The sequence below is a fragment of the Chelonoidis abingdonii genome, chromosome 2 (genome assembly GCF_003597395.2).
Source record: "Chelonoidis abingdonii isolate Lonesome George chromosome 2, CheloAbing_2.0, whole genome shotgun sequence".
Taxonomy (NCBI): domain Eukaryota; kingdom Metazoa; phylum Chordata; order Testudines; family Testudinidae; genus Chelonoidis; species Chelonoidis abingdonii.
Window position 1 is genome coordinate 136,632,582 of NC_133770.1, and position 23,423 is coordinate 136,656,004.

At 39.3% G+C, this 23,423-nt stretch overlaps 1 protein-coding gene across 5 annotated transcripts in view; it reads right to left on the minus strand.

The window, feature by feature from the left end:
* The window catches only part of CTNND2 (catenin delta 2), a 1,230,307-nt gene that overhangs the window by 740,638 nt on the left and 466,246 nt on the right, over positions 1-23,423 (minus strand). For all 5 annotated transcript variants that reach the window (XM_075062683.1, XM_075062682.1, XM_075062681.1 and 2 more), the window contains one exon: positions 5,674-5,786. In XM_075062683.1, the coding sequence (XP_074918784.1) occupies positions 5,674-5,687 (14 nt within the window). In that variant the 5' untranslated portion in view covers positions 5,688-5,786. The remainder of the gene's footprint in view (positions 1-5,673; positions 5,787-23,423) is intronic.

A 23,423-nucleotide genomic window follows, 5' to 3' on the forward strand; every position in this document is an offset into this window, starting at 1 on the left:
AAAGAAAACGACGCTGAAATTAATCCACACAGCAGATTTATGGCAATTTTTTAAAATTACTAGCTTGAAGTTTTCTCTGTTTCTACAGTTCTCTTTGTTTCACTATTATCTGTACAGGGTGATCTCCCTTCCCTTCTCAGATTTTTGTCAATGTGGGAATTTGAAACTTTGGGAGGTAGGGAGGCGAATTTCAGAATTATATTGATTCTACCCCTTCCATTTCCAGTGTCCCACCATCTTTCCTTGCAAGCTTTTAACCATTGCTTTCACTCCTACTCTTGTTGTTACCTCCTGTATCTCCTACCCATCTCTGTACCTCCTTCGCTCCTCTTTTACTCCCGTTTCTTCCCACGTACAGGGCTCCTACCCACCTGCACCCTCCTCATCTTTGTATTCTCCTTTTGTGCTTTGCTCTAGTATTGGATGTGTTTGTGTGGGTCTGTGTGAGTGTGTGTTTGTGGGTCCTGCAATCCGCAGTGTCTGCTCCTTCTGCATTTCCTCCTGCACTCCATCTCGCAGCACTTTCTACATACACAGCGTGGCTCTGCCCTCTCCTTCCCACTATCAATTTATTTAATTTTTAGTCAGACAGAGTGCTAGAGAGTGAGGTTTATTTGTGGACAGAAGGAAAGGCACCAGGTCTTGAAGGGAAAAGGTCCAAGTGCTGTGATCAGTGGCAGTGGAGAGGGATGGTTACTACATTGCCTTCTATGAAAAGCTGAGCAGAGAAAGTGCAAGGGGACTCAGTAGGGAGTTGCTGGAGCGCTAGTGAACCCATCAGAGATGATTCTGTTGATGACTATGAAGGGTTCATCTGGGCCCTCCTTCCTGTGGCATTCTAGGAGGCTGACTCTCTGGTAAATGTCCAGTTGCCCAGAAGCCCACGTCAGGCCTCCTGCTTACTGCTATGATAGAGGCATATTGTGCTAAGGACTGTTTCCTTTTACTGACATAAAATAATAAAAGTCAGTACTTCTATAACAATTTTCACCTACAGATCTCGGAGTGCTTCATAAAGGAAATTGTCCCCAATTTACAGATAGGGAAAGTGACGCTTATGAAAGGGATCTGTAGAAAATATAATAGAGACATTGGGCTGTATGAGCTTTACCAAGTATTCTTTGTTGCACCGAAGAGGGGGTAACTTGCATCACAAACCTTTCCATGGGTCCCACGCTGACCTGCCTGCTCCTTCCACCGTCCCACCCAGTCTCCTCCCTTTTCCTCAGCATAAACCTCAGTCCCATAAAGCAGCTGCCACACTGTATTCTAAAAGAAGGTTGGTGTCTTGGAGGCAGCTGAGCCCGCCTTTCATGCTCGGTGATAGTATGGCAAAAATGCACATGAGTCTAAGGGGATTATTCTGGATCCATATATTTCACATTTTCCTGTGCTAAAAATTGAATTTGTCATAACCTAATCACAAGAGTAACAAAAAGAAAATGCAATTATTTGTAAAAAGGAAATGTTCCTGTTTATTTCACATGTAAAATATTCATGCAGTGGAAACAGTTCATGTAGCTCAGGACTTCAATCAGCTCCTTGAAATTGTCCTTACCACCACAGTTTTCCCCTGTTAGTCAATGCCACAATTATGAAAGCCCTAAAGATATTGTTTAAAATAGTATCACCAGAAAAAGGTACATGTTAATGTGAGCTTATCCAATGTTAATTGTAGATACTTTTATAAAAGCATTAATCCTATCCCAACCCAAATCTATAATCAATCAGCTTCCTTATAGCATTTATCATTTATCCACCACGCCCAAGAATTTACTTCAAATGATTTGAGTATTGAAGATTTGAGACACTTTGAAATTAATTTTCATTACTTTGTTTTGAAAACCTGCTAACTTCTCAGAGCATCATTATAGCTGTAGAAGTCACTGCATTAACAGCAAATCTATAGGAGAAGAATCCCTGGTGGGATTTCAGTAGTGTGTAGTATCTTCACCTCTAATTCAAGAGAAAATCTATTAACATCTGAATTAATGACGACCATCGGCCTTGAAGACCATTACATACAGAATGGAATCAGTTTCAGTCTGTTTCTTTACAAATTTGTTCTTAGGGTTTGAATGAACAAAACAAGAAGGTGACATATAAACTAAATTATTGAAATCACATTATACTGAAAGAGCAATTATGATGTGAAAAGCATCTCTCTCTTTGCAGAATAGTAGATATTAAAAGGCAGTATTTTAAGCAAGCCTCCTTCTAGAGATGATGACCCCTTGCTAGACCAGACACTATAATGTTATCATTTTGTGGCATGTATGATTGCACTGTATTTTATTTAATGTAGCAATTCTCCCTACCCAGATTTTGATGCCTCTGTTTAAACCGCGATAGAAACTAGAAGGACAAACTGAAATATGGATGAATATCAGCGAGTGTGAACTTCACCCTCACTTACACCATTTAATGTTTGACTTGACTTGGAAATAAGGAATTCTATTTTTTTTAAAGTTAGAACTAAGAAAATTAAATACTTTTATTAAGTCCTCCAAATAAAAACAAGAAAGATACAATGCCACGGTCTAGATTATTGTTTAATTTCATATGAATGTGCTAATTCTGAAAAGCTTGATTTGATGTTAAGCTATTAACTGCCTGCTTTGGACCATGCAATTTCAATTTTTTTTTAAAATACTCTAAAACCCAGAAACTCTAAATTTTGGTAAGTAAAAGGTATCTGGGGCCAGTGACAAATGTTGAAAACATTTTAGATGAAATCTCTTGAGTTGGTGCAGCTATTAACATTTTCCTGAAACAAATCAACAATCTCATTCCCAAACTCCTTAAAAGACTGAACAGTCTCTTCTAGAGATTTTTAAACGACCTGGGGGCTGTTGATAAACCAAGAAGCATGACTTAACCCCTCCCCCATCTCCTATCAATCATAGAAACCAGAGGATTCTTTATTTCATATGGCGATTGTCTGGAAAACTTAGAAAATAATGTACAGTAACTCTTCACTTAAAGTCATCCCAATTAATGTTGTTTTGTTGTTACGTTGCTGATCAAGTAAAGAACATGCTCGTTTAAAGTTGCACAATGCTCCCTTGTAACGTCATTTGGCAGCCACTTGCTTTGTCCACTGCTTGCAGGAAGAGCAGCCCATTGCAGCTAGCTGGTGGGAGCTTGGAACCAGGGTGGACCAGCAGCCCCCGATCAGCTCCTCGCTCCCCTAAGTTCCTTGTGCAGCAGCCGCCCAGCAAGCTATCAATTGCCGGCAGTTCAGCTGTCCCTCCCTCCACTGCCATGTGCTGCTCCTGCCCTCTGCCTTGGAGCTGCTCCTGGGAGCCTCCTGCTTGTTGTGCAGGGAAGAGGAGGGCTAATGTCAGGGTGTCCCTCTCCCCCATACTCCTGCCCCCTGCTTACCCCTTCTCTATATAGAGCAGGGTGGAGACAGGACAGGGCTTAGGATGTAGGGAGCTTGCTGGGTGCAGCTGCTGTCTCAACTTGCTGATATACTTAAAAAGGCAGTTTACTTAGAGTGGGGTCAGTGTAATTAAAGGGGCAATGCGGATCTCTCTCTCTCTCTCTCTCCCACACATAGGGTGTGTGTCTCTGTCTGCCATGCTTTCTTCCCTCCCTCCATTCCTGCTGCCTTGTAGAGTGTCAGGCTACATTAACAACGTGTTAACTCTTGAGGGCTCAGCTGAATGCTAGTTCATCATTTAGCAGCAAGGCATTACCTGGGAAATATCCCACCCTCTTCTTCTCTATCTCAACCAAGCTTCACAATCATCATCGCTGTGTACAGTATTAAATTGTTTTTAGTTTTTTTTGTCTGGTTACAAAAATGTTCCTGGTACCTAATCCCCCCTATTTACATTAATTCCTATGAGGAAATTGGATTTGCTTAACATCATTTCGCTTAAAGTCGCATTTTTCAGGAACATAACTACAACCTTACGCAAGGAGTTACTGTAATTCTTTCAATGTAGTTTAAATAGTTTTCCTGAAACCAAATACTAGCATACTTTACTTAAACTTTTCAGATATTTCATTTTGAATGAATGTGGCTTTCCATGATTGAAATTACTGGGCTAAAATTGGGCTTTGATCTTGAGAAAAGTTGGTTTGGAATATAAACAAGACACTTTAACCATTAGAAAAAAGATCAAAATGCTTACTGATAAGGAATGGTGTATCCTTGTTTAATGTCAACCTCACTTCTTGACTCAACTTAATTGGTGAGCGACTTTTTATTATTATTTTAACTGAATTGCTAGACTTTAGCCCCTTTAGCATTTTATTAATAAATGATTTCAGAGGCTTCCTATGTTCCCTGCAAAACAACCATCTTCTTGATTGAGGTGTAATTTGAATTACTTGAATAGAGGAATAGCTATTCATACAGTAAAGGATTTTTCTGAACCTTTTCTGGTAAAGTCTAACAAAATTCAAAACAGAATGAAGTGTCATGCTTGGTCTTTTGTATTAAACAGATATTAGCCTTATCATTTTGGTTTATGGATAGTGAAGTAGATCCGCATCTGGATCTAGAATAATTTTTGACAAAATTACCGTTTAACAGTTTGTAGAACTGGTTTTCTGTTGAAAACTATGTGAACACAGACTATCAGAAATGATGTCTTCTTTATACTTCAAAATAATTCAAGCTAATAAATCATAGGTGTGTGTGAGTGCACGTGTGCGAGAGAGAGAGAAGACTGAAAGAACTTACCCTGTGTTACCTTGAGCCATGTAGAGGCCCAACTCTACAAAACTTTAACATAAATAATCCTAGAGTTCACTGGGATTACTCACATGAGAAAGGGTTTGAAGTATAAGGCATTTAACACCAATAACCTAAAACAAGTTTCTTCTACTAAGATTACTTTTTTAAAAAATAGGTTCAAGCCTAATCAAATGTGTTTCAAAACACCCTAATTTTGATATGCCAATTTATGGTTGTAATTACTTATGCTGAACTTCTGGATGAAAATTATGTAATGTATCTAATAACTTTGCTATAATAGAGCACATGCAAACAAAGGCTTAAAAAAGGAAATTGACATTTGTATAATTATGTATTGATGTTACAGGACAGTGACTTCTGAAAAGCCCACTGAAATTCTATATATATTTCAAATAATATGTTAAATATTTTAAACTGATTGTTGAACTTGGAGAATGTGGGGTGCGTGGATGGTCAGAAAACACATATGTTTGTGTAATTACATGTGTGTGCTTGTGCATGTGGAGTAAAGTGTCTTGGCTGGAAACTGACCCGGATTTTCAACTTTAAGATCATTGTCTGAAGCATATAGATTTCATAGTCACCACAGTCTGAAGGTAAAATCTTGGCTTTACTGAAGAAAATAAGAGTCATTGACTTCAGTGGGGCCAAGATGTCACCTCAGTTCTTCAGATTTCCAATCCAATAAAAAAAAATTACTTCAACTGATTATAGCAATTACTTCATTTCAATGCCTCTATAGTTTTGATGCTGAAAATTCTACCACCAACGCATGCCATAGATTCATCATCTTGACATATCAGATGAAAATAAAAAATCAGGTCACTTAATATAAATTTTCAAGAGTCTACCAAAAGCACACATTCCCTGGTGTGTAATTTGTCACAAGAAGATGATCAATACAATTTATTATCAATGGCAATTCATTACAATGACAGACAAATGAGCAATTCGTACAGTACCTAATGCTGCTCATGCTTCCAGTGTCTGATCCAAGCTTACATCTCTCCAGTTGGCTGGCTACAATCTGGCGTTCAGCCTCAAGTTCTCGAGTCAGTCTCTCAAACTGCAGCTCCTGAAACACAAACATTCACTCAGTGATCTTTGCAAGAATCAGAAAGAGTTTCAGTTCATGTCTCAAATTATAGCTTGTGAAATAAGTGTTACTATGACAGCTTCTGTGAAAAGCTTCCCCCCGCCCCTCTTTTTAACACATTCAGAGTCCAAATGTATATGATAACATTTGCTGGTTCACTCATAATTCTGATCATGTGCATTATAAATGCAGTTAGTTTATTTAGGGTGAAATTTTCAAATGAGATTAAGTGACAGACTCATGTCAAAATTCCATCCCTAGTGCATATGTTTTTCTTAATGGTGGTGTAATAGGTTTTCACTAAGTTGATACAAGGATGCTAAAACAAAAGGAGCAATTTTTGACATTTATTACAACTCAGCTAAGGGATCTGTAGAGAATAATACATGGTGATGAAATCGTTTGTACTCAGCTAAATATTCATCGTGCAACATAATGGAAAAATAAACTATAAGATAGTGTGTTTTTATTGGACACATAAAGTTTAATTTCAGCATCTTGGTGTTGTGTTGGAGGTAAACGCTTGTGGTTTCAGAGCAGTCCCTTCTTAAAATCCTGCTACTAGCCGATGGTAGGTTTAGGGTAATTTCCCTAATTCTCTGGATATTACCAAGCCAGAGACGACATAGCCATAGAGCTCATAAAATATTTCTGATTTTTTTTAAAGTGCACCAGATTGCATCAAATATAAGTTCCCTCCACACACACATATCCAACTCCCACAGAGCACCCCCTTCCCTCCAAAAAAAACAAACAACCACCACATTACAAGGTGAGTATAAAATGAACACCCACTACAAGATCTTCATTTCTCCATGGGCTGTCCGAACATGTAGAGTACTCAGTATATTTTTCAAGAACAAAGAATATTTCAGCAAAATGCACTTATTATAAATTTGTCAAGTTATGCTGCCTTTTCTCCTTGGTTATAGTTATGAGAAAGCTAGTGTACGTGGCTGGCCCTTTAACGTTAGCTAGGTCCAGCCTCACCTGTGACGGATCAACCCCCTCCCAGCTGAGACTGATTGTCCGAGGTCAATTATAAAAGCCAGCAAGTGGCTCAGCGGAGTAGAGAGTTGCCAGAAAAGCACTGGGTTGTGGGGGAAGAAGAGAGACACAGGCTGAGGTAAAAAATGTTGTGGGAATCCCTTGTTGAAATACTGGCAGTGCTGAATCTGTGTGTTCTCATGTACACAGTCTCTCTCTCTCACACACACACAAAAGCAGAAACAAACAAATTCAGTGCTATCACACAACAAGTAGTGTGTGTGATGACTATTCAGTCGCTTGCACTGTATTTACCATCACAGTATCCCACAACAGTACAGTTAATATACAAAACAAAACAATGACATATTTGAGTCACCCTTCTGGATGACTCAGTAAAAACACTGCACCATTATTCACCCAGAGTTCCCCCTCTCTCTGTTTTTCATAATGGTAACTAATTGATAAACAAACTAATTAAAAGCCTAGTTAAACAGAATAACTTTTTATCAAACCCTGATGATTGCCATGTTGTGTTATAGCAATCAGTTACACTGATTTCTAAAATGGAAGAGCCCCAATCCAACGCCTAGTGTTGATCTAGACCTCTATTCTGGGAAAATATGAACTTCTAGCACAGAAAATAAGAGTCCCTAAATTGAATCCTGAGCTTCCCCAATCAACAAGGTCTAGCTGTATAGATCACTGATCTCCTGTGAGGAAAGATCTCCTTCCCTGCATTGCTGTCCAGTAACCTCCTTTGGCTGGTTAACAGAGTGGTATATGATGGACTACAGAAACACACTTTCCTCCAGTCTTTATATTAAAAAAAAAAATAGTCAGAACTGAGCATTTGAAAGTGAGAAGGAAGTAACAGAAGGTTCAGGAAGTTTCACCTCTCCCTCCTGTTGCCTAGCCCCCAGCCCCACGATCCAAAAGCAATCTGAGTGAGATTACATTTCTCTAATCTCAGATATGATTCACTTCAGTTTCCAAGGCGATGAAATGATAAGACTGGTTCTTATTTTATCCGGTTCGGTCTCGTCACCCCCTTTATATTGGCACAGAATAATGTAAGCCCTGCATATAAAATGAGGCAGGATCTCAGCACAATGTGAGAGTGGCAGGATGCAAACCAAGTGTACTTAAAATGCCACTGACATTTGACGGAGGCCATTTTAAGTATTTGGCACTCAATTATTATTCCATTTAATATTTGCCTGAATATGAATACCACCAAAATAGCCAGAGTGTGTAAGGAGTGAAACCAAACTGATTATCTGTTTCATCACTACCTATATAATATGTGTTTAAATTCCATAAGTAATTATGTATGAACACCATAACAATGACCAATGACAACAAAAGTTACTCTGGTTCTAGTACTTAGGTGCCATGTTTCACCCTAGAGGTTGCTGCATCTTAGTGGCAGATGAAGTATTTTTAGAGTAATATATGCAATTTTTAAAACATGTTCGGTCTTTAGCGGAGTTATGGTAGTGGTCAATTACAATACTTATTAGACAGTCTAAAAAATTGAAATTAAACTTCATGCCTATAGAATTCCCACTAAAGTCAATGGGATATGCATGTGCATATCTGAGGACAGAATTTAGTCGCATGTTACTGGGCTGTTTATTTTAAATGTGGAGGGGTTACTGTGTTTGTGTGTATTTACATTTTTCTCTGACTTTATTAAGCTTTTTATAGTTGCCTACTTCATATACAATATTTATTTATTTGCTTACCTAGTAAATAAATTATCCAAGAAGCTGAAAAGACTGTTGATCAACTTTGCAAGAACTATTACATGCATGCTCACAAGACATGAGAAATATATTATTTAAATGTTTGAGAGAACAAAATCACAACAACATAACAGAGAATTTTTTCTACTTGCTACTGTGCTTGCATAGTGGATGAGAGCACTTCAAATAATGAGATTCTGAATTCATAAAATAAAAAAAACTACTATTATATAATACAAGACATTCATTTTTTCCAAACAAAAATAGAATTACACTATAGTTACTATGTAGCAACTAGGATATGTATTCAGACAAATGTATGCACCTTTGAAGATGAAGAGCTTTGTAACTTGACATCTTAGAGGGAAGTTGTCCAGTCATTGAATGTGGTTTGGCTTATTACACAAGGCTCATTCTCACCTGCCCAATGAGAGAAATGCACAGATAGTCTTATGCCTTTTCAGGGGAAGTATAAGAATCAATGAAGACTCAGGACACCAGTATTTTGCCTGCCAACCATCTCCCTTTTCCTTCCCTTTCTCCAGCTTTGCCAACGAGAGAGGATTAAGAGAACACTTGGTATTAATCCATCAGAATTGTAGGGTTGCAAATGTATGTTGAAACTTTTGCAAAATTTGATAAACCATTTTTAAAAAGACAGGATTTGCCATCTGCGGAGATTTCAGCATGCATTCTCACAGGGTCACAGATGCAAAAGCCCAAAACCTCATCTCCTCATCTGCCTACCTAGGAATTTCACAGGTCAATTCTGGTCCAACCCACACAACTGGTCACACCTTGGATCTAATTTTCAGCCTAGATGTTAAGATAGTGGACATCACAACCCAGCCACTTCCTGGACAGAGCATTACATCATTAAGGCAGTGGTCAGAGACCTTCCATCACTTAGGCAACAAGAAAGACCAATGACTCTGATTTCACCATAAAGATTCATGGACTCAAGGAGAGATGAAAGCATGCTAAAGGACAACAACGCAGGATGAGGAGTCGAGGACTAGGTGAATCATTACCATTCCATACTATCAGCCTTTGACATGCTAGCCCCCAAACTGCTTCTTCCTCCCCACTAACCCACAGATCTCCTCGGTTTTCTGACACACTGTGACATATGAAGAGAGAAGGGCAGAAACTCAGGCACCAATGGTGGAAAACGTAGTCTGATTGAAACAGGACGAAACAATGAATTCTTCAAAGCCTATGCTATACTATAGTCCAAGAGAACCTCTCTGTCAGCTTCCACTGAGGATACCAAATCCTTCTCCAAGGAGCTAACCAGGCTGGTAAACTGATTAATTAATCTGGAATGCCTTCAACCTGCATTGGAGTACTTCATCACACTTGGTGCACAACTGTTATCCTACTTCACTGAAAAGATCCAGGAAACCTTCTCCAAGAGCATGGATCTGTTCCACTTATACCCACCAGCCAACAGCCCATCTGTATTCCTGGAGTTCAGCAAATTCACTCATCAAGAAGTTTTAGACACCCTAAAGGGGTCTTGACCAAAGACTTATTAATCCGATCTATAATCTTTCTGGCTTGTGAAAGAGAGTCGTGAACAACTGGTGCTACTCCTATTGAATTTGCCAATGTCTCATTCAGAGAAGGAATTTCCCCTTCTTCTTTTAAAAATGCAATACTCTGATTAACACTGAAGAAACCCACACTGGATACATCTGTCCTAGCCAACTATCACGCCGTGTCAAACATCCCATTTCTGAGCAAACTCATAGAGAAGCTAGCAAAAAGTCAACTACAAGTTCACTTAACTGAAGCTAACACTGTAGATCTGGCTCAGTCTGGATTCAGACCAGGACATAGAACCAAAACCATTTTAGTGGCAGTGCTGGATGACTTCTTCCTGTCAACTGATAGAGGACAGACATCCAGTCTCATACTGTTGGGCCTCTCTGCAGCAATAACACTGTTGACCCTGAGATTCTGCTCTTTTGTCTGAGAGAGGTGGCAGGTTCAGGGTAATGCACTAAAATGGTTTGAGTCTTTCCGGGAAAGACATACCCAACAAGTAGATCCCTCACTTGTGGAGTTCCAAAAGGATCAGTTATCTATACAGTCCTTTTCAACATCTACATTGTGGATGTCAACACTAGACAATGTGGACTCAAGTGCCAGCAATATGCAGATGATACAGAGCTCTACCTATCCTTCACCACAAACAGCCACAGAACTACCATCAATATGGCCCAGTGCTGGGATGAAATCAGCTCATGGATGAAGAACAGCTGACTGAAGCTGAACCCAAACCCAAGCAAGACAGAGGTGATGCTGGTGGGCAGAGGAAAATATTCTGAAGAGCTTTCAGCCACGGTGCAGTCTCTGTTGGCTGAAGATACATACCCACAATTGGCCAATTCAGTCTGTAGTCTAGGAATAGTCTTGGATTCCTCGCTGATGCTGAGCTCTTGCATAGCAGCATCCACAAGTAATGCTTTCTACCATCTCTGCTTAGCTAGGAAACTCTGTCCCCATCCTGAGAGATGAAGACATGGCCTCAGTTATTTACGGCTTTGACACCTCTCCTCTCAGCTGGATTACAGCAATGTAATATACCTGAGCATGAAGCTGTCAGCGCTTAGGATATGCCAGTTAGTACAGAATGCTGCAACACATCTCCTCAGAAACACAGGCTACTGTGAGCACATCAAACCTGTCCTCCACTCGTTTCCCATAAAATATCAAATCAAGTTCAAGGTCTCAGTCTTTATAGTAAAACCACCCTAGCCCCAGCCCATGGAGTATTGAAAAGATACTCTGGCACAATGGAATTCTCAAAAATAACTCTCAACTCCCTGATCTGTGCAGTCCAAGACTGTGGAATAAACTACCCCAGGAACAGAGATCCATCACAAACCTCGCCACTTTCTGCTCCAAGAGCAAAATGCATTTTAGACCTCCCATTTCTAATATAAACACATAGCAACATGTGTATTTACAAAAAAAAAAAACTGAAATAAAATACACACTACCAAAATAAGATACACTGCTGCACATGGGTCTCTTTCTCTGGGGAAGAGAATAAGAGTACAAACAACATGTGACAGATGTGTGACTTAATGCACTACTGGAGGCACTCAGATACTACACTGATGAACTTGCTGTCAAAATCTATATAGAATAGAACTGACAGAACATAATAGTCTCCTAAGTCCTATTCTGTCCATACAATTACATGCCCAATACATAAAAATCAGTCTAGTATGCATTTTATTGTGATATTTTGGCATTCGACTTTCTATAACTAAAAGTGACTCCCATGTATTTGAGCTTCCTTTCTTTCCCTTCCAGACACTTTTTCTTTTCTCCTGCTGTCACTGTTTATGTACCTTTTCCTCTCTCTCTCTGGATTTGCTTTTTGTGTAAAGTTTAATGTTTGCAGGTTTATTGCTTTGTGGTTTTCCCGGTTTCTGTTCCCACTAACACCATTCTTTCATAGCTCTGCTGTCTTCAGAACATTTTCTTCTTATGATTCTGTTTTTCAGATTGTACCCAATGTACAGGGTACCCCCATGTTCCTAGTCTACACCTTCCCCTGACAAATAAAGAAATAACAGAAGAGATGCTTAGGGAATAGCTGGGATGAGCAAGCAGCAGTAATTTTACTGTCAGTCTGCCCTAAGGCTGCCATTTCTCATCTCCCCTGATGACTTCCACCAGCTGCCATTCAGAGACAGTAGAGATGGAGAGAGGTTTTTCCACACACTCCCTTACCCAGAACCAGACCTGACAGCTCGTTGAATACATGACTGATTGAGGAGGCCCTGCATGCAGGGGTTGCATGTCCCTTTGGAAACAAAACAAAAAGGTGAAGTGAGACTAAATGTGAGAATAGAATGAGATCACCATCCCTCAATGTACCACTAACAATATGCAGGAGGGCTTGAAAGGTCTTTAGTATTGTTATAGAAGAAATTATAGTGGCTAATATTTGAGTAAATCCATATAGTTTTCTATCCCTTATCTATATTTCAGATATATGACAGTGATAGGAGCTATTGAAATTGGAAATAATATTGATGTTTACATTTGATAAAGAGCAGGTACTGAACCTGGCTCAAGCATTTGTCATAATATTTATGTAGCTTGTAACCACTCATCTCACTGGCCAATTCCCTATTGGTTCATCACCACAACCTCACGATAATGTTAATGGGAATCTAATGAGTCATGCTACATTAGAATTAAAAACAGAAACAACGGTTATGCAAGTTTATGTACATACATTCCATTGTTAACTGCACAAGGAAGACATCTCTGCACATCAGCGTAGACCAGACTGCAATGTCAAAATGATGCCGAAGGAAGCATAGGGAGATGATAGTACAATGGTGAAATGACCATTCTGACAGCCCAAAGCATTGAGCAACAGATGGTGTCTGAGGTCAACACACAAAAAAGTGTATATTGTGATGCAGCACTCCAATTATGTCAGAAAGGAAGGGGCTTTTTACTGTAACTTTATGTGCAAGTCTGCTGGAGACTGAAGTAATATGTGTTTTAAAGTGATGTTGCCTGTCTCACTCTCTCTCTCTCTGGTAAGAAGTGTTGATGAGTTGAATTTATCCTTTATATTTTCTTCCTCTCTATTTCTCGATAACCAGTCGTAGCAGGTTATCATATGGCAACTAAGTTCCTGCATTTGCATTTTTGGTATAAAACTACATTCTGCAGCAAAGATGAGCAAAACGGTATATATTTTGTAAGCCTTGAGCATGACTAAGGTTTGAATCCAACCCTTATGTAGGACAGAATGATGCGGAGTGAAGCTACTCACCTGTGAGCTGCCAGCTAGAGTACAGGGAATAAATCTTCTATACAGTGAAAAGTATACTGTGCTTTGCATGATAAACCAGCAGCTACATCCCCTTCTCTATGGGTGTATAATGCACAAAAGGGCAAGTTTTTAAATGTGAGCTGAGACAGGGTATATTAGGTGCAATGTATCTGAGTCCTCATCCAAACTCTGGAAGTGCCATTTTCAGCAGCCACTGCCTTGAGTAAATTCCTAGAAGCAGGAATGCAGTACTGCTGCAGTGCAGCACTCATCCATCTCAACAGATTTTGGGTTGCACCAAACTGAGTGTCCCTCTCACCCCTAAAATGGGCTCTCTTAACACACCTCTGTGTACCCCTATGTAGCTGGTTCAATTGTCTGTTTATTCACCTACAGAAATGGGTACAAATGTATGTGTTTGATTTACAGACAGAGAACAGAAATACTGACCAACCCAAAGAAAAAGGATGAGGGAAACCCTAAATTGCTGGTAGGTATCACTCTCCAATATTAAAAGGGTTAGAAAGACAGAAGATAAAAAACAGCTTAAAACAAACTAAAAATTCTGATTCAGATCAACAGAAACCTGTACTTGCTGTAAGACAGGTGATGAACTGGCATGCTCTGCCCCTTCCTCCCTATTAACCACATGATCTGGCTAGATAAAGTTTGGTTTGTTCCCTAGTTCTGTCTCCTGGTATAGGGTCATGTTGCCCACTGTCTGTATTGATATATTTAAATGTTGGGAGAAACAAGGTCAAAAGGAATAGGGCTTCACTGGAGTCACATAATTGTATATAAGACGTACAGATATTGAAATATGCCTTGAAAATACCTTGTTAACAACTTCTCTCTCTCTCTCTCTGCCCTTTTAACTATCTGGTGGCAATGACCCTGAAGCATATTCTATACCTTAGCTTCCTCTTGAAGCAGAAATCAATATGGGACTCAACATTGACTGAACCCACAAAAACCTTGAAAATCCCTAGTGAGACTGATCCAGCCTTGTGGAAAGGATTCTCCTCCATCCCAGGATTCTTCCCGCAGCTCTCGTTGGCTGGGAACGGTGAACCATGGCCACTGGGAGCTGCAGGGGACCATGCCGCGCCTGTGGACGGTCAACATCAGTAAAATGTCTCACAGCCTGCAATCAGATTACCTTGATGGGCCACATGCAGCCTGCGGGCCGTAGGTTGCCCATCACTGCTCTAGTGAGACATCCAGTAAGCACATTTTAACTGATGCTATGTGCATGTCTCTCTTTATAAGTTTAAGGAAACTGGCCTAAGAGAGATTTGAACCATAACTTTAAGCAAATGCTTTTGATATTTTAAACTTGTCCCTTTTGGACCAATCCCTTCCAGTAGAAGGGACCACACTCTTAAAAGTGCCGTAAAGACAAGTGCATCCCTTCTCCTTGGATAATTACTGGGAAGAGTGATAAATGTGTTAGATACTAATGAATTGATGATCATAAGTAAGCATTACATTATTATAATATTATTGTTATATTATCTTGGTGATTTGCATAGTTCCTTGGTGTAACGACTAAGCCTTAACCACAGTTGATGACACCTGCTTGCAGGACTGTATTAGTGTGTTCAGTTCATGGATTGAATGTTGATTATGTCTACACCTGAATAGTGAACTGTTGAAAGTATAATGATGTGGTTCTGGGTAAATTAATGAATTGTTGATTATTTAAGAATAACCAGCTGTTCTGATTTGAGAAATACTGTTCAAGTTAAAAGTTGGCCTAAAAATAACTGAGTGTTAAAATTAGTAAGCTAACACCCCCTGGAACCAATAAAAAAAAAGATTATCTTATTAGATTCCATTTGAATATCAGTTCGTAGCATTCGCAAATCTAGTTTGTTAGATTTCAGCTTTAAAATCTAACTGGCACATCAGCAAATTCATAAAATTGTTCCCCCTTTCCTCCCTATGCTTACATGTACCTGCTTACTCAGGTCTCAATTTTCTTAACGTTTCTTTTGTAGGACTGATTATTTTACATGGCAGAAATGTTTATGCTTTAGTGTGTTTTGCAAAAGACCTACTGAATTATGAGCAAAGTTCATAAAATCCAGCAGCTGTGAAAAATCTGAGGAATTAAGTTCACCCTGCAGAGGTTTCCTGGATTTTACTGTATTCTCCAGAATGCACGAGCCAATTTATTAATTTTAAAAACTTTAACTTGTGGTTGTAAACATACCATTCACAAAGTACCTCAGAGTACTGCTATTCACTTGATCCTGCAGACACAGGAAAACAACCCCACTAAAATAAGTACAGACATCCCTGGTAAAATTAATAGGGAAAGGCTGATTAATAATACACAAAAAATAGGCCTCCTGAGTTCAAATACTTCAAGGATAACAGAACTCTAGTACAGATGTACTAGGTTAACCTAGTAACTAGGATAAATTGTGCTCTAATTAGTGTCACATTATAAAGACATATCATTATAAATATCCAATTATATCATGTATAATACTATGAGTCACAGCTCTATAAGCTCTGAATGAGGTAATTTCTTATAGTTTATAACCTCCTTATCCTATCAGCCTAGAAAGCCAAGATGTCATGTAGCACTCAACAATGCATAGCTTCTCTGCTAGAAACAGCAAATCTTGAAAATGATTAACTTTCCAAGAAACAGGAAACTGCACTGTATATAAGCAGCTATGACGGTCCAGTCTACATCCAGAATCAGAGCAGAATTATTTGAATATCCTGGACATCCCAAAACCACCACCTGCAATGCCAGTCAACACATGGATTCCAAACTGGATGTGGATTACCAGCTTCGAAGTGAGGTTTCAGAACATACCTTTCCTTCCATCGTACTACTCCCTCCATTTCCTCATTCTCGGACACCATTGTTTGATTCTTGCTTTATAGTATTTTACTCCTCTTTCATTTGAACATTTCATTCTTACCCTGCACAGGGTTATACTGTGGTCAGAATGGGGCAAAAAATGTTATATTTTTCCACTCCCAAGTCTCATTTGCCATGCCCACCACCTCAGTATTCCTCCACCAGCTTGCTTTCATTGTCAGTACCTCCCATGTATTATAGACATGCCATGTATGCCTTTCCCAGTGAAACTGAAAAGGGGAAAATTCAATACTGGTGAAATATTTTTTCACACTACAGCTAATCAGACTCTGGAATTAATTGTGATAGGATGTCACAGAAGGCAAGACTTTCACCAGGTTTTAAGAATAGCTTTTATATGGATAACAAGTATAGCCAGGGTTATAATAGTAAATGCTAACAGAAGTTTTGGAAGGGATTAGGAGAATTAGCCCACATCTTCCCGCTGTGGGGTTCTTGCACCTTCTTAGATATGGATTTAAATCCAGAGCAACTTCATTGACATCAGTGAAGCTAAGAGCAGATTTTGGCGCACTATGCCATTAATATTTATTAAAACTGGATAAAAGAACTATTTCTTCTACACAGTGTCAGAATATTTTTAAACAAAAATCCTTGTCCTATCTTAAAAAAAAAATAAACAATTTAGGCTAAATTCTGTTCTCAGTGAGCGGCGTTAGGCCCAGGTAAAACCAAGAGCAGAATCTGATTCAATATCATATGCCTCTTTCCTTTCATGCACACTATTACATTGCCCCATTACCTTCTTCTCTTACCTTCCAGGCACACACGCTACATCTTCCCACATACTGACTGCTCCTCTGATTCATATTGTGTGTCTACCATCACTCCCACTCCTATGCAAACGATCTGTTCTTGCTTCCCCAGAACAGTCACCAGAGCCATATGAAGCTCTCTCTCTGCCCTTTTTCACTATTCTGGTATCTCCGTTTTTGCAGTCTTTCATCCTTCTGTCTTTTTTCTCCTCTTTTAAAAATAATCTTGTGCTTTTTCAGCTCATTTCTCTACTCTTTCTTTGGCCTCTATTATTCTTAAACTTTTTCCTCTTCTCATCCCTCCTTACCTGTTTTGCCTGACTGCTTCCCCATTCTCCTTGGCAGACAGTTTTTCTTCCATCATGATTGTGCTGCTGTCCTCCTCCTATTCCTACACTGTGACTGCTCAGCTCCTCAGAGCAGTAAAGTGAAAGCTCTGTCAGGATAGTGTTCAAACTTCAGAGAGCTTGGTAATTTCACACCGAAAACTTTAGCATTACTGTGCTCCTGAACTTTTTAATTTCATCTTATTGTTCCTCTGAACTGGACATATAAAGATTTATTGAATCAAGAGCTCAATGTTGTTTCAAAAGAAGAAGAAAGTGGCAAAAGAAGAATAAAACCCATGCAAAGATAAATCCATTTAATGTTGAGAATTTTGGGTTTGAATTTGATGTACATAACCAGAAAGAGATGTTAATAAACCATTACTTCTAAGACCTTAACCACAAAAAAAATAGTAAAATGAGAATTAAAATGTAGTTAAGGTTAGTCAAATGGCACCTTATACAATAGGTCTGTTCCCTTCTCAGTGTTTAATAATCATCCCAAATGCTTTCTTAAGTGATTACATTTTTTTATTGCTACTTGTGTGTGGTAGCACTGCAGAACCAACACGTTATTGAAAGGGGAGCTCAACTCATTTCTTGTTTCACAAATAATACCCCTTACTGGTTATATAGGCAAAATAAGAAATACAGCATCTATAATAGTAAATTTCATTACCACTGTCAGTAGATGTTTATTTCTTTCTTTTCTCTTTTCTTTTTTTTAAAGGCACCCAATTGCATATAGCCAAGCACCTTTCCTGCTTTGTTTTCCCCCCTCTTTCAGTTTTTAAATTTTGAACCAGTGACACTGAAAATTTTACTGCTTTTCTACTTATTTGCAACATTCAACATGACACTTATTAAATGCACCTTGACATACTTATTTCATCCTAATATTCCATTTATTCTGTGAACAGAGCAATATTCCATTTATTTGTTTGGACTTTGCTTATGAATGTAGATAAAGGTTTGAGCATGAACGTATCATGATATTCTATCAGATATTATTTTGATTATTCAAATAATGTATATGCTTTCTACTATTCTTAAATAGTAAAGCAAAAATGGAATTTCAAGCAGCATTGGGTAAAATGTGTTTAATTCTGCAGTGCACATTATAGGATTTTCCTACAGTATCAGTATTAGTTCAGTATCTAAGTATCCTGAATTCAGTATCAGTTCACTTTAATAACTCAAAAAATGATTTTGAATTATTTTCTCTGTATTTTACCATAGCTGTTATTAAAATATAAAGAGAGAAAGGACAAGTGAAATCGATTCTATGATTCTAAAATCACAGATACTATATCCTCCTGCAGAAATTCTGCAGATTATGGAAATTCTCCATAGATCTCTGTTATTCCCAATTAGGAAAACAAAACAAAACAAATAATAAAAATGAGTTAGTTTTCAAAAGAATCATTGTGATCTTATTCTCATGATTTCAGTATGAATAGCCTTTCGTAGGAAAAAAAATAAGCCTTTCACCTAAAAATGTAATAATATTATAACATGATTATGTGCATTAGTGAAAAGATGTATTTATTTTTACAAGCCAGAACCCAGGAACTATTATATAGCATTTTCCCATAGCTGAATAGATTCTTCTTACTACAGATTTTCAGATTTATGGATTAGCTCCTGCTTCTTCTGAAGTCAATAAGAATTTTGGCATTGATTCCAGCTCTAGAAGATCTAGACTTCATTTCTCAGGATAAAATATTAATATTAAATTGAATTGGTACATGAACTTCCTGTTCCTGGTAAGTAGTAAAAAAGGAAAAGGAACGGTTTTACTCTAAATAATCATAGTATACTGTACAGTTAAATATACTAGGCTAAATTTATGTCTGTGGCTCTAAAAGATTACACAGGTGTATTGTACACCTGCTCTACTCTGAAATTGTCATCCCTCACAAAAATAAAGGCTGCTGTTCATATAATATAGAGCAGAGGTTCTCAGACTGTATCCAAAGACTACTAATCCCCTGCAGACACTTTCTGGCAGGCCCGAGAGAGCTGGTTGGCCATATGGTGCTGGACCTCTGCCTTATTCCCAGCTTGTAAATCACATTAAAAAGCAGCTAAAATGCTTTAAATACTTCCCTAATCTCACGTTTCTATGTAAGCAAGTGCTGTAGCTACCTCACGGCTGTTACACAACTGGAAATAGAAGGAAAGATGTCCATGAGACTATCTATCTTTTAAAATGTCATCCCCAAAAGTCTGAGAACTCTGGATTGCTAGTCAATTCCCCAAGCATTAATGGGTAAATACAGGCACCAATGGTACAACAGCTCAGGAACAATCCATTTAGGAAATAAAAGACCTGGTGGGGATCTATTTTTTTTTCTTATTTTTGATACAAATATGCAGAGATAGTATAAATAATTAAATCTGATTAGCTACTAGGATCAAGCAATTTCACTAAGATTATATTGGATGTAATCTGAAACTCAGACAAACAAATATATATGGTCTAAATTATATCCTCCCTCAGTGTGAGTACGCTAGAAAGTTACAGGGATTCAGTGAACTCTTTTCCACCCCAGAATACCCATTGTGTTGCCAACTCTCATGACTTAATTTCAAGTCTTCCAATAATTAGCATATTTTCATAAAGCCACAGCTCCTGGAGGTAAGTGATTATTTGAGAATCCTTGATTTAAAAAAACAAACAAACAAACAAAACTTTTCTAATCCTCATCATTGCAAAGAAAAGCTTGAAAAACGTGACCCAAGTGTGTTCTAAAGGCTCAGAAATTAGAATAAAACAAATAAACCCAGATTACACCCAATATTTATTGAATTGTTAAAAAAAATAACTCATGGTTTTTCAACCACTGATGATTTTTCTAGCCTTTGTCATGATTTTTGAGCACACGTGCTTGCCAATACTACACATAGGTAGACAAAATCTGGATCCCAGTTCTGCTAAGTGAAGCAATGCAGTGTTTTTAAGTTGGCATCTGGCCCAACCATGTGTGCTGGGATGGCTGTGCTGGGGGAAGCAATAGCTATAACTGTTACACAAGCGTAAACAAGGATTGCTTCCCAGCACACTCTTCTTAGCATCCAGGAAGGATTGTCTTTCAAAGGCACAATGCCCCAGCAACCTCTGCTGAGACAGGGTGTCTCCTCCAGTGCAGCTCAGCCTCCTCACAAGAAACACAGTTGAAACCCTATGATTATATAAAACCAAAAACAGACTAAGTCCAGGACAAATTCAATTCAAAGGAATACACTGGGACCAAATAACAGAAGTCACTCAGATGACAAACAAGAAATTATAAACTATTAAACAAAATCCTAACACTACAAGGAATGAGTTTAGAACATGGAACAGAATGAAAAATGAATCCACATGGAAGATTAGCATTGTAGAATAAATATTTATTAAATGTATGTTTGAGGAAAATGATTTTGGAATATGCCATGCACATATCTGGAATTGTAAGCAGCTTTCTAGCTGGGAAGGCTCAGGCATGAAGTTACTGTAACAGCAGGAAACAAGCGCTTATGGCCAGATGAGCATTTGCATTGAACACACAAAATGTATCAAAATTATCCTTGTAAACAAGGGCTTTCATGTCATTTGCTGGTAAGAGAGCGGATTCTCTATTAGTCCCTCTACCTTACACAATTGCCCTCTTTCACTTCTCTAGTTTCTCTCCTCTCCAGATCTCTTCTCCTCCCCACCTTCAGATGTTCCTCCTCTCACAGTGCAGGCTTTGTAAGATTTAAGCTCTGTGCATGCTGCACCTTGCAGATAATGAATGACTCATGCTCTCTGTCAGAAACTGTGATGGGGATGGCCAGGCCTAGTGGTCAGAGCCAGAGTCAGGAGTCTAGGGTGGGATTGGTGCAAGGCTGGAGCAGGAGTAAGAGCAGGGCAAGAGCAGGGTTGGAGCAGGCTAAAACTTTGGCAGTCTGTTGTCACTGTTAGGCAGGAGTGAGCAAGCCCTGGAGTGATATTGAGGAGACTGAGCTTCTGTTCCTCCTGGGAAGCTCATACACCTGGTCTGGGAGTCACAAGGCCAGTTCCTGACTTGTGGATTCGCTGGAGCTCAGCCCAGGAGTGACTCATCACAATACACTCCCCCCTCCAATACTGATGCCTCTGTTACCAAAGCAGGGCTAGAGGAAACCACTCACAACTGGTCAATCGGGGAAGACAAGCAAGTAGCCTTGCAGTAGGGAGGGGAAAGAACGTATGCCCTGCACAGCTGAACCAAACATAGCCAAACATAGCCAGACAGGGAAATCTATAAGGGAGTAGGACTGAGAGTAAAGCTGACTGCCCCCTGAAAAGGTGGTGAGAAGTGGGGCTCAAGGCCAACACCACTCAGCACCTCAGGCTTCCTCCTTGAGCCACTGCTGCTGAGATGGGAGAAGGAGGCAAGGTAAAGTTTCAAGCAATTCTTCTTTCAGACCTCTAGAAAACCAAGAAGATTAAAGGGTTAATGGGAACCAGCCTCTGCTCTGTCCAGAAAGCATTCAGTTAGCCCACTCAGTGCTTTCCAAGTGTGCAAGATTCTCCAGGCCAGTAAAATACATGCTCTCTGTATATACTCGTTCATAAGCTGATTTTTTTTTTTAAGTAAAAAAAAGCACCAGAGAAGGGGGTTGGCTTATGAACGGGTATAGAGAGGGAGAGGTGGGACACAGCTCCCCTACCCAACAGCGGGAGCAAGGAGAGGCAGCACAGCCAGCAGAGCCAGAAGGGAAGAGGCGGGGCCGGAGTCTCTCTGCTTCTGGCCATGCTGCTCTCCCCCCAGCCTCCAAAGCAGCTGCAGCTCCAGTCAGGCTAGAAACATCCTCCCCTGGCCCACCCCAGATAAGGTAGGAAGGAATGGAATGTGGAGAGTGGGGGGGTCCTAGGCTAGGGGTGGAGTCATGTGGGGGGTGGTCACAGGGGTTACTCCCGACACCCAGATTCTCCCCCAAAAAATTTCCCCACCAGTTGCTCTTCTGGCCCGTCAGGGTAAGCAGCTGGCAGGCCAGGACATTTTGGTTACTTAGGTTTACTTCCGTGCCTGCAGACACTCGATGTAAACAAACCGTCTCGGCCCGCCAGCAGCTTATCCTGATGGCCCAAGAGCCAAAGTTTGCCAACCCCTGAATTATAGGATTCGTTTATAGTGTCACAAAATTTTTCCATTTTTACTTATCCATCTTGGGGGGGTTGGCTTATAAACAACCTGGCTTATGGTCAAGTATATATGGTATATAATAAACCCCCAAACCATGTGAAAGTCACCTGGCTGTGTGTTTCAATACTAACTCAAAAAACTCGCTCCATGTATATTGAAGACTTAATTGAGATTCATGATCTCTTAAGAAAATCTGGGCCAATTTACGGTTTTTGAGTCAAAGCCATGCAACATTTGCAGATCTAGGTTGCCTGACCTGAAACCAGGTGAATAAGTGATTATTCTGAATGTGTTGTGAGGTTTTTTTGAAATCCAAGATGCAAAGAAAAAAAGAAAATATTCTCCCAAATTCTACTGAAGTGAAATTGTTAAGATTTGCATAGCTCTAATTAAAAGCCTCTGTTTTCAGGTGGATACAAATACTCATGGAATTTCCATTCAATCATTTCTGAATTATCAAAATGTGGGGGGAAAGGTTCATGCTCTAAAAATAGCAAACTTTTTGCTCTTGACTAACACAAACATGATCTGAATCTAGAATTTCATTCTAGGTATGTATAAGGCCTCAACAAGGCAAGCTTACTTTGGTAATGCTGATCTAAACACACAAGTCTGCAAATGTGGTACAGCACCTCAATTGTCACATCCAGGCCTTAGTTCTGTGCAAGATGTTTTTCTAGAATCCTGCGTCTAGGAAATTGTTTTTGTATTCATATTGTTCCTCTGCTCCTAGATTCCCACAGCCTCTCATAACTGCTCTTGACCCCAAGGCCCAAGGATATCCCTCTGACAATCTTATTTGAGATCTCTTCCAGGGTTTCCATAATGCATGTAGGGAGTGGCAGGTGGTTATTCTCCCCCTTCTGTGGGAGGACAGAAAGGATTTTCTTGAAGTTTCAGGTTCTGTAGAAACTTTACTTTCAAGTGAC